This window comes from Brassica oleracea, chromosome C4 (assembly GCF_000695525.1).
Source record: "Brassica oleracea var. oleracea cultivar TO1000 chromosome C4, BOL, whole genome shotgun sequence".
In the NCBI taxonomy this organism is placed as follows: Eukaryota; Viridiplantae; Streptophyta; class Magnoliopsida; order Brassicales; family Brassicaceae; genus Brassica; species Brassica oleracea.
This window is the reverse complement of record NC_027751.1, coordinates 38,682,409-38,698,843: the sequence shown is the minus strand read 5'-3', so window position 1 is coordinate 38,698,843 and position 16,435 is coordinate 38,682,409. Positions and strand designations below refer to the sequence as shown.

The following is a 16,435-nucleotide window of genomic DNA, read 5'->3' as shown; positions in this document are numbered from 1 at the left end:
CTTGTTTTGCTCTTATTTTTTGAATCTTTTTTCGATTTTGGTTTTTTAAATGCATACATGTATATGTAAGAACAAAAAATATATTTGATATTTTATTTATAGGGGGTTTTGCCAAAACTAACCCACAACTTGATTTTAACCCCAAACTTATACCCAAACTTGAATCAAATGCAAAACTAACCTAAAAGCCTAGTGAAATTACTGCTCAGCCCCTTGTGACCAAACAAAAAAACAGAAGCTATTTTTACGAATATAGCCCTAGTAAATCGTCTGAGTCGTCTGAGATGTTGGAAGTCGTCTGGACGACTGAAGTGTAAGTCGTCTGGACCGGTTTATTTTAAAAATAATTTATAAATCTTGTCAAAAAATATTTTGATGCGTGAAAAATAAAAATCAAGTAATTATAAACAGTTTTAAGTGATATAAATTAAGATATGATAAAATTGATTTGTTTTGAAGATAGATGAGTGGAAGTAGTGAATCATGAAATACTTTGGTTTAGGAGTTTGGCAAACATATGTTGTAGTATTGTATGTATTGTTAGGGTTAGATTTTGGAAAACTAAAATGTTTATTTCAAAAATTAGTTTTCACCTATATGTGTTTATTTATGTGTATAGTAAACACTTTTCAAGTTTGATTTGATTTTATGAAGTCTTTAATTAGATAATTAAGTTTAGGGGTTATGTTTAGGGTGTGGACGACTTATATTTCAGTCGTCTGTTGAATAATTTACTCGGACGACGTATATTTTAGTCGTCTGTTGAATAATTTACTCGGACGACGTATATTTTAGTCGTCTGTTGAATAATTTACTCGGACGACGTATATTTTAGTCGTCTGTTGAATAATTTACTCAGTGAAGAAATTAAAACAGACGACTTACATGTAAGTCGTCCAAATGAGTTTAATATTTTTAGCGGGAAATTAAATATTTTTAGCGGGAAACTAAAATAGAAGACTTTCAAGACGACTTACAAGTAAGTCGTCTGGTTTAAATTATTTAAGCGGAAAAATAATTTTTTTGTCTGAGATGTTGGAAGTCGTCTGGACGACTGAAGTGTAAGTCGTCTGGTACCGGTTTATTTTAAAAATAATTTATAAATCTTGTAAGTCGTCCAGGAAGTCGTCTGAGTAAAAAATATTTAATCTAATTGGATTTTTTTGTCTCCCTTTATAAAGAAAAATTTACACATTCTCTCTCCTCCTCTCAAATGGCTGCAACAAAAATGTAATGTTCATCATTCTAAAACTCTCCAACCTCTCTCTAATCTCTTTGACTTGAAAACACCAAACTTTATATGAATTTTTCAGTTTTGTCTCATGTATTTCTTACTAATCTATCTCTTTTACAGGTTTTTAATCAAATGTTACTCATCTTCCACTAATTTACAGGTAAATCTATTAATTTTAGATATGTATTTTTGTGTGTTCTATAAATGTAGATTTATCTAATCTTCCACTCATTTTCTCTATTTTTAACTCATTTGAACGTTTTTGGATATGCAGGTTTTTCAGATCTGGATTTGATAAACCTGCATATCCAAAAACGTTCTAATGGCTTAAAGACAGAAAAAATTAGTGGAATATTAGATAAATCTACCTTTATAGAGCACACAAAAATACATATATAAAATTAATATATCTACCTTTAAATGAGAGGAAGATGAGTACCATCTGAATAAAAATCTGCAAAAAAGATAGATTAGTAAGAAAGACATGAGACAAAACTGAAAAATTCATATAAAGTTTGATGTTTTCAAGTCAAAGAGATTAGAGAGAGGTTGGAGAGCTTTAGAATGATGAACATTACATTTTTGTTGCAGCCATTTGAAAGGAGGAGAGAGAATGTGTAAATTTTTCTTTATAGAGGGAGACAAAAAATCCAATTAGATTAAATATTTTTTACTCAGACGACTTCCTGGACGACTTACAAGATTTATAAATTATTTTTAAAATAAACCGGTACCAGACGACTTACACTTCAGTCGTCCAGACGACTTCCAACATCTCAGACGACTCAGACGATTTACTAGGGCTATATTCGTAAAAATGGCTTCTGTTTTTTTGTTTGGTCACAAGAGGCTAAGCTGTAATTTCACTAGGCTTTTAGGTTAGTTTTGCATTTGATTCAAGTTTGGATATAAGTTTGGAGTTAAAATCAAGTTGTGAGTTAGTTTTGGCAAAAACCCCAAGAAAAAATGAGAGTAACCCCAAGAAAAAATGAGAGAGAGAGATGGTTCGTGAACATAAACAAGACCAATAATCTCTCCTATTAAACAATAACTTGATTAAAACAAAATTAGGAAATAACTGAGGATAAAATATCTCCAATTTGGTTTGACGATTCTTGGGGTTTGGTTGGTTGGCTATCCTACGCTCGCATCATTAACACGGGATATTTTCATTCAAAATAGCTGATCCACATAAATTGTAAAGTTTGGCAAGAAGCAAAAATTTAGCTGTATCTTTTATTAATATACATTTACATGATCTTGACGGCGGTGATTGTTTCCCTGTATGTTGTTCACAACATTTGGCTTTGTGGTGGTTATTTTTTGGAATTTCGCGCAAGCAGAAATCAAGACTTGCAGAGCAAGCGTCTGCGAACTTGTTACTCTTGATCATAGCCGGGAATGATGTCAAGAGTATGACGAAGGCCATGCATATTAATGGAATGGTCTTCATTTTTGGATTAATTAGTAGGTATTGATAATTACTTAGCCTTGAATAAATATTTATTGAGAAATTTGAAACAATTTAGTTGTGGAAAAATGTTATGTTCTGAGGTTTTAAATAGCAAACTGGAATGAGAATGAAGTGGAAATACTGAAGGTGGGAATTGAATCCTTAACATAAGGGAGGATACATATATTGATTTCTATTTTTTATTTACAAAGCATTAATCTTCAAAATAAAGGTACTACTTGTTCAAATGACCGATTCATTAGAAAGTGATTATAAATAGAGATTAGAGATATTGATGAATAGGTGTATTTATAGTTCTTCATGCAAATGCATTCATCTTTGAGAAACATCTCCTCTATAGCCCCTATATGTCTACACTGGATCCAGTCTAATTTTATTTATAATTCATTTATTTTTAACTCGTAAATTAAGACATTTATCAATATACCCTTATGATTTTTAACCTAATCTAATAAAATACAACAGTGATAGTTTTTCTTTTCCTCGTTTCTTCCTTCTTCTCACTCTTTTTTCTCTGCGATTTGTCTCATTCTTCATCTCTTCCTTCTTCTCCTTTCTCTGCAAAATAACATATTTGATTTGTTACAAGTGATAAAAAAAAGAGCTGTTGAAGGTGATGGAAACAACATCAATAGTGATTCTTCTTCTTCTTCTTGCGCTTTAGATCTGTTCAAAATGGTGACGGCTTAACTTATGCGCTTCAGATCTCCTTTTTCTCGCGCTTTAGATCTGCGTTTTTTATATAGAGTGTTTATTGTCTTGAGTTTTTGACTTAAGGTTGTAAAAGAAGATTATGGGTTTTGTATTATTGGGGTTCTTGTTGTTTTCTATAGATCCGAGTTGTTTGTATGATTCATGGTTCTTATTGTTCTTCTCCTCTTTTTCAGAGTATAATTCATATCTGTATTCATTTTCATCTTCAGATCTGAATTCAATAGTACTCATTACTCAATATAACTAGTATAACGTTGTATAACTAATATAACTCGGCATAGTTTACTCACTAGTAGTACACAATATAACTCAATATAACGCAGTATAACCAGTATAATTTAGTACAACCCGTATAACTCAGTATAACTAATTCAGAAGTACAACTCGGTATAACTCAGTACAACTAAGTAAGACTATATCTTGTATAATGCAGTATCCGAAATTTGAAAATTTGAAAATTGAATCTTTTTTTTAAATAATTCAAAAATACAAAAAAGAAAAAACGGATATTCATGTTTCATTAAATCAATCGAGGCATAGGAGATTTGAAAGGTCCATTAAAAAAAACCTTTATTTATATTAAGTAATTATAAATAACTTTTATCTTATAACAATATAGAGTTAAAATATGAAATATATGCAAAAATAACATGTATAACATACTGTAACTAAATTATAAGAAAACTATAAATATACAAACTAAATATATATATATATATATATAAGAAATATATATTTACATATTATTTCGATAAATAAATTCATCTAACAATAAATTGTTACAGAGGTATGAAAAGTGAAAATATTAAATCATATACTTTTTAAGTGAATTGTATTTGGTTAAAAATGAATGAATTTAATGATAAAATCTGTATAATTAATAAGAAAAGAAATAAAGTTGTGAGTAGTATAGTATTCAGCTAAAAGAAAAGAAGAATAATAAAAAGAAAATTATCCCATTGGGCATCTGTGTTTTGTCTGACCACTTTTTCCTTCTTCCTTGCAGTACAGTTTTTCAACACACATAAATGTCCTGTAAGCAGTTTTTTATTATTTTATTTTAGTTCTGCCTATTGAAGGATGAATGAGAAATAAATGCAGATAGAACTGCATTGCTTTTTGTTCTGTTTTTTCTTCTGCTTTTGGTCTGCGTTACATTTTTATATATTTTTTATTATTTTATTTTAGTTCTGCCTATTGAAGGATGAATGAGAAATAAATGCATGCATTGCTTTTTGTTCTGTTTTTCTTCTGCTTTTGGTCTGCGTTACATTTTTATATATTTTTTATTATTTATCTTTGGTTCTGCGTTTCAATTTATGCTGCATTCTTCCTGTAATAGTTCTGTCTCACATTTAAACCCATAGTAAAAGGTGGTCAGGGCAGGATTATCAGGAGACGGGCTAGGGGGGGTGTTTAGTGGGCTTTTTAAGGGAGGGGGGGCACAAAAAAAGCAAAAACCGGTTGCAGAATAGTCAGAATAAGGACCGATATTTGATGGTTTCTTGCACTGTTCGCAAGTTCCACTAACACGTGACGGTCCACGATTGGTTGATTTTTATTTTTTATTTTTTATTCAGACAAAAAATAATAATAATAAGAAACCTATTTGGGTTTCACCGTAAATTATGGTCTTAGATCTATTTGTAGGTCCTCTGACAAATTACATTTTCGTCTTTAATGAAGGGTGTTACTTTGTTTGAAAAACCAGTGGCAATAAAAGTAATATGTCAGAGTAGATTAAGGGTAAAAGATAGAGATGATCATGTATTAATAGAATATATGTGTTAGACAAAAATATTAGTGTATAGTTTTTGTAAAAAAATATTCAACCTATAAAAAATTTGGGTCTAAAGTTGTTTTGTTTCAAAACTATTGATATTTTGTTTTAATAAGTTGAAGTATGTTGTAAAATTCATGAATATACGTTATTCTATATATGTAATTATTTTATTTTATAATTTATAAAATATTTAATAAATGGATTAAGTTATTTTATATTTATTAGTTGTTGTACTAATTTATTAATTATGAATATGAATTTTGTATATATAAATATTATAGAAATATTATTTTTTATTCTTTAAATAAACCGCTACATGCTTCTCTTTATTAGTGTTGCTAAAAAATCATAAACAGCGACTCTTTAGATTCAGAATTAGAGGGTTTGGGTTTCGAGCAATAGGAGTGAGCTTAAGAGGATGAGCCATAGTCAAGGACAGTCCTACAATAGCCTCTTCCATGTTAACTTTCTCTTCTTTGAATCTCCATTCAAATCCCTGCACCATCACCCCTATTGCAGTTCCCATAAAGATATGAGATAGATTTTCTCCAGGACAACCTCTTCTTCCACTACCAAAAGGAATGTACTTAAGTGCTTGCTCTTTTCTCTCATCTTTCCATGTATCTAGAAACCTCTCTGGCTTAAACTCATCAGGATTTTCCCAGTAATTTGGATCTCTCATCAGAGCATAAGCATTAACCATTAGAGATGTTTTCTCTGGTACATAGAACCCTCCTACCATACACCCTTCTTGGGAGAATCTCTCGAAGAGAGGCTCCGGCGGGTGCAGTCTTAGCCCTTCCTTGACCACTGCTTCCAAATAAGGGAGGTTTGGTAAATCTGCTTCTTGAATCAACCTTGTTGTCCCCACCACGGAATCGAGTTCCCCTCTCAGTCTCTCAAGAGTCTTGGGGCTTTTGATGATCTCTGCCAATATCCAAGGTATTGGTATCGCCGGGGTGGTAGTGCCTGCAAATAAAAGATCCTGCAGTTGCAAAACATTTTCTTAAGCATGACAGTTTTATTTCTCAATGAAACCACCTCATGGAAGTAATATTTACCACACAAAACGACTTGATATGGTTCCTAGTGATCTTATACGAGGCATTTTCGTCTCCATAAGCTGCCAACAACACATCCATCAAGTCCGTATTCTCTCCCTGCTTCTCTTCGTGTTCCACAAGAATCTTTTCGAGCAGCTTATTGAAGCTGTTTAAAATAACCTTCAAATCCTTTTTAAACAGTGAGAGAACAAGCTTCTGTAACCATGGGGGCAATAGATTTGCCAGCATAATCGTCTTCGACAAATCATCTAACTCAGTAGCTAATCCCTTAACACTCTCCATCACACCTTCCTCCTCTGGACAACACCTCCCCATGATCAACTTGCAGATGCTGTTGTTAGTGAGCGTAAACGCTTCCTCAAAGATCTCCACGGTCTCTTTATTCACTGCCTTCTCGAACAAGTTATTGTAAAACCTGTCTAGCTCATCAGCACGAATTCTTTGTGACCGCTTGAGAGCCTGAGGTCCTAGAAGGTTGGTGACAAGAACCTTCCGCATGAACTTCCAGTAATCTCCATTTGGAGCAGAGATGAAGCTGAAAGAACCAGCGAAAAGGGAATCTTCGGTCGGAGGGAATCCGCGAGAGGAGATGTTAACGTCGTGTGCCCTAAAGATCTCATAAGCAACTGATGCTGAGGAGACAATGACTATGGGGCAACTGAAGATGCGGAGATAGAGAATAGAACCATACTTGGAGGAGAGTTTCTGTAAAGATCTATGGATTAGAATAGAGAGAAGAATGTGAAGATGACCGATGATGGGTAGAGAAGGAGGGCTAGGAGGCAAAGGAAAGTCCTTTGGCTTCCTCAAGAAGATAGTGTAACAGAGTAGTGAGAAGAAGCATAGGAAGATAAAGATGAAGCATTTCTGAAAGTCAAGGATGATTGCTGTCATCTTTGCTCAAGTCAAAAGAAGAAAAATGATGCAGTTATTTTCAAGATCAAGAAGAATCGGTCTTGCAACAATCTCAGATTAAAGAAGGACCCGTTTTTGAGGTGTAAATAGAGTATTCAGATTGCTGAGAAGACTTTCTTATTGACAAATGTTGCAGCTTACACCATATTCAGACAAGAACTGGAAATATATCTTAAATAGATTTGGACTTAGAATATATTTTAAATAGATTTGGAATGTATCATAAATAGATTTGGAATGTAAATCTAAGAATTGGAAATTATCCTAATTTCCAAATACTCCCCCTCGAGTTAGAGCGTGGAGATCGTAACACCCAACTTGGTGCTTGTCAAGCGCCTTAGTTAGAATATCTGCGAGTTGGTCTTTAGTACGAATGTGAAGAGTGAAGATCAACCTCATCCCAAACACTGTGACAATCTCGTTCTATGTGTTTCTTTCTTTCATGAATTAGCTTAGTGTCAGAAGCTTAAGGGAAAACTCCATCAAACGTATTATGATTCATGACAAACCAAAGCCTCATACAAACGAGAAGCATACACAATAAAATGTACAAAAATTTAAGTTAACAACTATCAACTCTTCAAACGTAAGAAACACTATTTCAACTTTTATGATTTTAATTGTTGTAGGTACTCATATGATTTTCGATATGTTATATGTAATCGGTTTGGTTATTTTTTGGCTCAACAATCAATTTGTTTATCACTTGGGTATATTGGTTTCCATCTATTTCTCTTAATTCAACTATAATATTTTATTCTGAATATACTTCATTTTGATTAAAATTCTTATTTGCAGTTAAAATATTTATTTTCTTAGATATGTAAATATTTTAGTAAGATTATGTATGACGTACTATATATTGTCTTCAGAATTAAATAAAAATAAACTGATGTGTTTATTCAAAACTACATAATTGAATATAACGATAATATTCTGAAGTCTCATGCATATATATTAATTTTAAGTTAACAATTAGTTAATATTTTATTTTTATTTGTTAATATGTTTTGAGTCATCATGTAACTTATATGTATAAAAATAAATAGATTCTTATTATAAAATTATATTTTCTTATTGTAGTTAGATCTTTGATTTTGGATATAAGTTGGATTAGTCGAGTCACTCATGTTGTGAATATATTGAGTTACATATATTCTTTCAAATTCAAACTCAAGTATAATTATTTTTTATTCTAATTAAGTCAAATCAAATTATTTTTATTTCTCGCTGAAATGTGCACGTATTTTCATAATATTTTTCAAAATTATATGATGATTTTTTTAAAAAATATTTGAAAATAAAGAGATATATCAATAGGAAGCTATATTTTTTTGTAAGCTCATGAATGAATAATAATATTTACAATAATTAAAATATTTTATAGCTTCTAAATAATTGTATGCCTTAGATTTATTGAAAGGTAACCTATAAATTGTTTTAAATAATCTTAAAAATAAGAATTCATATTTGCTTGGGTATTTTGATTATAGATATATTAAGTTCCACAAACATAAAGAAAATTTATGGAAGCACCGTAGCCTAGTGGTTAAGGTTTAAAGGCTTCTACATCGAGACTTGGGGTTTGAATCCCAGCTATGCAATTTCTTTCGGAATGCATATTATATGAAGTCAAAGTTTCAATTCCCAGAGAAAATAATTTATTATTAAACAATTATGCAAACTACAGAAGAAAAGCTTACAAGGGATCTTCAACATGGTGCAAATAAATCCGTCCATGCGTGGATCTTCATAGGACGGCTCAGGTGATGCAGTTAGGCATTGATCCTCGTAATGCATGTAGTATTGTCAGTTGTCAAATTGTCAATGTAATATTTCTCATAATTGTAATATCATAATAAATCAGCGTTAAAAAACATAAAGAAAACATAAAATTAAAAAATAACTAAATATTAATAAAAAAAATATTTTTAAAAATGAGAAAATATAATATATATACATGATTAAAAGTATAGGCTATTTAAAAAGATCATGTAATTATTTGATCAAAATATGCTTATCATAAGAAATTATTTTAGGTTCCATTTTTAACATCTCTTAAAAATCACACTAAAATTTTGATTGTTTTTGTGAAATCATATTATATAAGTAAAATATAACTTATAGGTACTTTTTGTTGTAATTGTAAGATATTATAGTCAGCTAAAGATTATGCAAAAACATTTCAATAATAATAATTATAAAATATTTTTAATCAATTAAACATATATCGGTTTAAAAGAAATAATATTTATTTTTTAATATCAAGATTATCTTTGTGAAATTTGTTTTTTTAGGAAATCACATTATATTAAAATATATTTTTGTTTTCATCTAAGAAAAAATAAAGATATAAAGAAAGTGTTTTTTTTATTACTTTGAAAGTATATTTTAAACGGAATATTACTGTTTTGTGAACTTTCCTTTTTAATCAAATCATATTATATATACATATACATATATTTTTGTTTTTATTTTTTTTTTAAACTTTATAAATGTTTCCTATTTTATTATATATGTTATTTGGAAAAATTAAAAAGGAAACTAAATAAAAAATTAATAAATAATAGTATTTAAATTCAATATTCTTAATTCAATCTCGTCAAAAATTAACGTGTGTGAAAGTGACACGTAAGAAAACTGACTTCTCAAATAATATTATTGAAATATTACAATAATTTGATTTAGCCTAAGGTGGTTGAAGGTCTTAAATGGAATCAATATTTTAGTTCAAGACCCGTGAACAGTGAAATTTTTATTAAAAAGAATAAACTAAAACGACTTTGTCCACATCGGTAGTGGTCAACGATCGTAAACAAGAATGTGTTCCGGCTTTGAATTACAACCGAAACATGGGCTCTCGTGATCTCGTCCCACCTCCAAAACGATTTAACGAACTCTTGTCCTCTAATTTTAGCAATTCACGGAGGTAAGCTAGGCATGGTTGTTCTGGATACCGAAAAAAACCAAGGAGCTTTGAAGGGGACTTGGGTTTATACACTCGTCGTAAACTCAATACATGGATACAATATATGATGACTTATGCTGATAAAAGTGAACAGATGTTGCTTGGTTAAACTTAGAACATCACAAAAAGTAACATATATAAACTTAATCATACATACACAAAACACTTGAACAAATACAACTGGACATCTCCTTGCACAAAAAGCTTGCTTGCCCATACATTAACATGACCCACATAAACCAAACTAGTTTTCTACATATACCTTTCCTAAACCCTACATTAAACTGGTTATATCATAATTCACAAACAAAACCCACCAACTTTTTTAGTCGATTTCGTAGACAAGGAATTCCAACCTAAAACTAATTGATGATAATTGATGATAAGTGTAGTGGCCTATCTATCTTATATATTATTAAATATTCATTCCAATATTACCGATGTGGGAGACTATGTCTCTAATACGCCTTTTCGAGATGATGGCTCTTTGAGCGTTAATCTTGGAATGCTCGAGAAAGGATCAATAGGCTAGTTTTGGGCCAGATCGATGTGGATCGGGTTGAACTGCGTGGATCAGACTCTGATACTATGTTAGGCTTGATAGACTTCCAACCTAAAACCAATTGGTGATAAGTGGAGTGGTCCATGTATCTTATATATTACTAAGGATCCCTTCCAACTACCGATGTGGACAATGCTCGGGCAATGATCGATGGATCAGCTTTGGACCAGATCGATGTGGATCGGGTTGGACTGCGTGGATCGGGCTCTGATACCATGTTAAGCTTGGTTCGAAGTCCATCAAGCTTAAAAGATTTTTCATACATAGGAAATTACCCCTAAAATTCAAAACCAAACTTATCGTGGTCCAACGTCAGACTGATCTTATAGGCATTTTTCTTACCGATGGAACGTTTTCTGCTTGTTACCAACTTATTTGCCTGAGATGATTTGTTGTGCGGTGGGGGTGTTGGCACTGGCTGAACACCTGAAGGCAGACGACTTCCAGGAGGAAACAATCATGGAACTTCAGAAGCTTCAGGCCAATCAGAGAATCCCGGAAGTGGATTAAAATAACTCTCTAGCTGAGGTTTGTATCTCTTCTCGTTCTTTCTCTCTACCTTTCTTTTTCTCTGTTTTTGCTGTGCAAGACTTGGTTTTACCAAACAATTTTTTCATCCATTCTTGCATACTTAGATTGACTTTTCTACTTACTCTGATCATGATTTCCTGTTCATGCTCCATCGCTACACTCATCTAGATACTAGCTTACTCCAACACGCTAAAACTTAACAACTCTTCTAACAACTTCTTAACAACTCCACAGAACAACTCTTGGAATTTTAACTTAGTTAAAAACTAACTAACTAATGACTTGACTAGACTAGTTTCTTGTTACGTACAAGCTTGACTTCAGCTTTGACTTGGTTTTGACTTGTATCTTCTTCTTCTTCCACTTACAACTTGATTATCTTCTTCTTATTAACTTGCAAGACTTACTCAAGGAATCAACTCTCAACAGTGGTGCTGTAGTCACTGACTCATTGGCCGGACATCAGAGCGACTTCCCGGAGGAAACAATCTTGGAAAATTAGTAGCTTCCGGCCAATCAGAAACTCCTGCAAGGGGACTAAAGTCAGCTGCATAAACTTCAAGAGAATGTTCTTTACTGTAGTAGTCATTAACATACTCCAAATGGTCAATGTTCAGCTTCCTGCAAACAGCTAAGATGTGAGAACACGGATACTTGCAAAGCTGCCATACACCACACGCGCAAACCCCATCCCTGAGATGAACAAAAAACCGCTTCTTTCCAACTTTCACCCCTTCAGTCACCTGAAACTGTTGTCCGGTTTGGTCTAGTTGTAACACATCGTGTGCTCTAGAGGCTACCATGTACTCGTCAAGCTTTGTCATGACGCGTTTAACGTACGTGTCTTCTCTTTTCACCAATTCGCTGATAACACCACGACCAGTTTTGAAAAGCTCTGCCAAGTGATCAAATATCAACAAAACGCAGGTCGTAACCGGAAGATCAACAGCTTTGTTTATGAAACCGTAAGTTCAAAAGATCGAGTTTGTCTCGATGATCCCGAACCTTATCCCATCATCATCATAAGCCAGAACCCATTGCTGCCTAGGTAACTGATCTAACCATTCTTTAGCCTCTGGATTCATCTTTTCGATTTTTTTCAAGTAGCAATCGAAACCTGATACGTACCTTGATGATCCAGCCTTGTAAACAAGCTCTGTCATGAGATTGCTATGGAAAACTTCGTAAAACTTTAAGCAGAGATGCCTAAGACAGAACCGGTGTTTTGCCCATTGACATTCAGGTTCGTTGAGAGCTGCAACCATGTCAGGATCAGGACTTGTTATTAAACAAAGTCCTTCCCTCTGCGTTACTTTCTTTCTGATGCAATCAAAGAACCAACGCCAAGACTCTGCTGACAATCTTTCTTGAGTAACAATCGCAAACGCAAGTGGGAAAAGCCTGTTTCCGGCATCGAATCCTGCAGCTACCAACAGTTTTCCAGGGTGTTTACTGCTCAACTCTATAGTATCAACAATGATCAGAGGAAACCCTTTGATTGACTGATGAAACGCCCAAAATACAGAATGAAACGATGCTTCTTTGGGATCAGGAGAAATAGAATATTGCCAGTCCATTACCATCTTATTAGATGAGGAAAGAGCATCCATTAACTTGGGAAGTAGGCTAAAGCTCTTGTCCAAATCTCCCAAGATTGAAGTGATGGCTTTCTTTTTAGCTTCCCACATATTATCACCAGAGACTGTGTAGCCAAACTCTTCTCTCACCCACTTGTTTAGCTCTGTAACTGAGAGTGAAGGCTGAGCCTTTATTAGACCTTGGAGCTCCGCTGCTAGAAAATCTGAGCACACATCTGCTGGCTTACAAGTGTGTGGACCTCTGTATTTAGTTATCTTGAAGCCAGTTCCTTTTGTTTCAGCTGCCTTGAGAATCCATCCGCAGCCGCCATTCTTGCACTCAAAAGTAGCTGAAGATTCGTATGCATGGTGCTCTCGTTGCCTTCTAACAGAGTAGAGCTTCACTGCCTTATCCAACTCTTCTTTATCTCTGAAAGTCATCCCAATTTGTAACTCGCTTTCATCAAGCCATGAACTAGACAAAATCAACTGCTTTTTCTTATGTGAACCTTTCGCTGCATCCCCACAGTTTCTGTCTTCTGTGCTCTCCTCATCTACAGTCCACCCGTTACTGTTATCTCTCAGATTGGCATCAACATTAGCGCCCCTTGACGACAACGCTTTAGAGAGGCCTGATTAGCCGAGGAACTAGCATTAGTTGGTAATGGACGAGAAACCAGTGGTTTGACCTCTAGATAAAACTCAACATTGGTTATAGAAGGATGGTAGCTTGGAACCTCAAGCATGGTCTCAAGACTAGAATTATCAACAACGGGCAAATGCATATACTTGACAAGAGAGTGTTGAACAATGGAAGGGTATCAACCAATCAAATCAATTTGGAACTTAGCCTTATCAACCCAGTGACTCGACGCAGATCATTCAAGAATGTGGGTAAATCAGTCTTGCTCTCAACTCTGATCACTCTGGGGATTGATCCTTGGTAGAATGGACCATCAGGGCCATCTTTTATACAACCGTTCCAATAACAGAACACGGGAATCTTTCTTTTCTCCATGAGCCTTCAGCTAAGTCACTATAACAATAAAAAAAAACCTAAAAAGCTGAACTTCATAAAGTAGCTGTGGAAACAACACTATAAGAGTAAGCAAGGTGAGATAAAAGAGAAAGCTTTCTAAAAAAGAATGTGATTACATAAACCCTAAAGCTCAAATGAATTGAAAAACCCTAAAGCTCAAACGATGATGTAAACTCTGAATTTCAAATCTTTTAGAAAAATTGAGTTAACAAGAGGAGAAAACAGGAAGATGAAAGGACCAGAAACGATTTAATGTTAGTAAATTTTTTTTTTTACTTGCAGAAGAGTGTTGTTGTTATTCGCCGTCTTAGGGGTGATTTTTTTCGGCCAAGAGAAACCAAAGTAAGTAGCTTTTCTTCTATTACACACCACCGTGTCCCTTTATAAGAGAACTCCATCATGTCCACAATGTGTTCCATTTTTGGGTCTCCTCCTTTATTTTGGACAGCTAGATTTTACTAATTTCGGTAATTAAAATTTTAATCAGAAAAAAAGAGAAACCCACTTTTTTTTTTGTCAAACTGACCGTAAATATATGGTAACTAAGATAAGAGACATGCACCAAATAAGTTTATTTAATAAATATTTAAACATATATTATCGACAAAATTATTTTTATATTTGATCATTTTATTTATATATATATAATGGTTTTTGTTGATATTATATAATTTATGTCCGATCGGCCGGATCTATTTTTTATTAACAATTGTGAACCTAAACAATAATTAATATATCATAATCCGATCGGACTGAACTTTAAACAAATTATGACATAAAGACCTTATGTTTTTTTTCAACCGAACAAATTGTTGAAAAAGGTGAGCAGTATTGTTTCCACAATCGAATTATTTTGACATTTATATTTCACATGGTTTTGAAAGGTTTCAGATCAACTATCGAATTGATACATGTCATTTTAATGCTTTTAGCCGTATGCTTAAACGATGCTTTGAAATTTTATGGTATTGCTATGAAACAGTTGATAGTATATATAGGTATGATATGTAGGTTAATGGATTGTTTGCGAAGCAAAAGTAAATTAGCACTAACTACCTATAAATCTAATTTTTTGAAAAGTTATCAAAATAATGTAAATTTTCCTTAACGACACCAAAACAGTAGGCAAGCTTTTTCTTGGTGATAATTATCCTTACCATACAGAACATGTATATAAATTGTGTATCAACAATACATATACATATACGATAGATACAAACTCAAAATTTATTAAGGAAAAATGCTTGTTTCCGGTGTCGAATCCCGCAGCTACCAACAGTTTTCCAGGGTGTTTACTGCTCAACTCTACGGTATCCACCATGATCAGTGGTCTTAAGTGAGGAAAACCTTTGATTGACTGTTGAAACGCCCAAAACACAAAACGAAACGATGCTTCTTTAGGATCAGGAGAAAGAGAATATTGTCAGTCCATTACCATTTCATTAGACGAGGAAAGAGTATCCATGAACTTGGGTAATGCGCTAAAACTCTGCTCCAAATCTCCCAAGATTGAAGTGATGGCTTTTTTTTTTAGCTTCCCACATACTATCATGCGAGACTGTGTAGCCAAACTCTTCTTTCACCCACTTGATCACCTCCGAGATAGAGAGTGAATGCTGAGCATTTACTAGACATTGGAGCCAAACTGCTAGATAGTATAAGAAGGAATAGTAGCAAAGCCTACAAAGTTTTGAGGTTTACTCATGACCAACAATATAAGGAATGTGATGATTATGAACCATGAAAATTTTTATGATTTGGAATCACATTATGAGAAATCTATTGAAATAATAGACTATTGGATTACATATAGTTGCAACTTTGGAGTGGTCCCGGTGGAAAGTAGTTTATATTGGTTTGTTGCAACACATGGAGTAATTATTGTGCAGTTTTGATCTCGCTACAGAATCTTTTAGAGCAAAGCTCTTCCACAAGTCAGTGCAAGAACATTTTCTTTGTAGCCGTTTGAAGACCAGAAGCTCTATCTTCTATAGAAATCAGATATAGTAGAATTATGAAATACTCAAATGGAAGAGTATCTATACAATATAAAAACAAAAAGAATTAGAAAATAAAGAAAGAGTTCGTGAAATAGCAAAAATGTTACTTTTTATTTATTTAGATAATAAAATATTATAAAGTACTAATATTTTGTTAAATTGATATTATTGATAGTATATATCTCAGCATTAATGGTGCTCTTAAATTTCAATAATTCTAAATCATGGGTTTTATTATACTGTAAAAAAATTTGGTACATATTCTCTGTTTGGAAACGATGGCGAAAAGGAGTATATGGAATCAATTTGGACGGATACATCTCACTTAGAGAACCAAAGACAATCGTTTTCCAAATTTTGAGGGATAGAAAAGTCCACACTCTCTAGGTTTGTGTCAAACCTATTGTTTATCTGGAGTGTGGTGATAAAGTTGTACCAAACTATTTCATCTTTGCGGGATTTGTATTCACGGATCAATCTTACGGCGTTAAAATCTCAAAGGTATTGTAACATGAAATAAACATTGGTTACACCTCATTTCCCCCAACTATTGATTGTTATGGTTAATTGAATC

The 16,435-nt window shown here is 33.1% G+C and overlaps 2 protein-coding genes across 2 annotated transcripts; both read right to left on the bottom strand.

Annotated features, from left to right (window-relative positions):
* Window positions 1-5,551: 5,551 nt before the first annotated feature.
* On the bottom strand, window positions 5,552-7,223 carry LOC106340769 (cytochrome P450 705A20-like). Its single transcript, XM_013779614.1, has 2 exons — window positions 6,267-7,223; window positions 5,552-6,190 (listed from the first exon to the last, which is right to left on the bottom strand). Exons 1-2 carry the CDS (start codon window positions 7,161-7,163, stop codon window positions 5,552-5,554), a joined length of 1,536 nt encoding a protein of 511 aa, XP_013635068.1. The 5' UTR covers window positions 7,164-7,223.
* A 4,462-nt stretch (window positions 7,224-11,685) lies between these two features.
* LOC106338841 lies at window positions 11,686-13,840 on the bottom strand. Its single transcript, XM_013777726.1, has 3 exons — window positions 13,669-13,840; window positions 12,251-13,454; window positions 11,686-12,109 (listed from the first exon to the last, which is right to left on the bottom strand). The coding sequence occupies exons 1-3, from the start codon at window positions 13,838-13,840 to the stop codon at window positions 11,686-11,688; spliced, it is 1,800 nt and encodes a 599-aa protein (XP_013633180.1).
* Window positions 13,841-16,435: the final 2,595 nt, after the last annotated feature.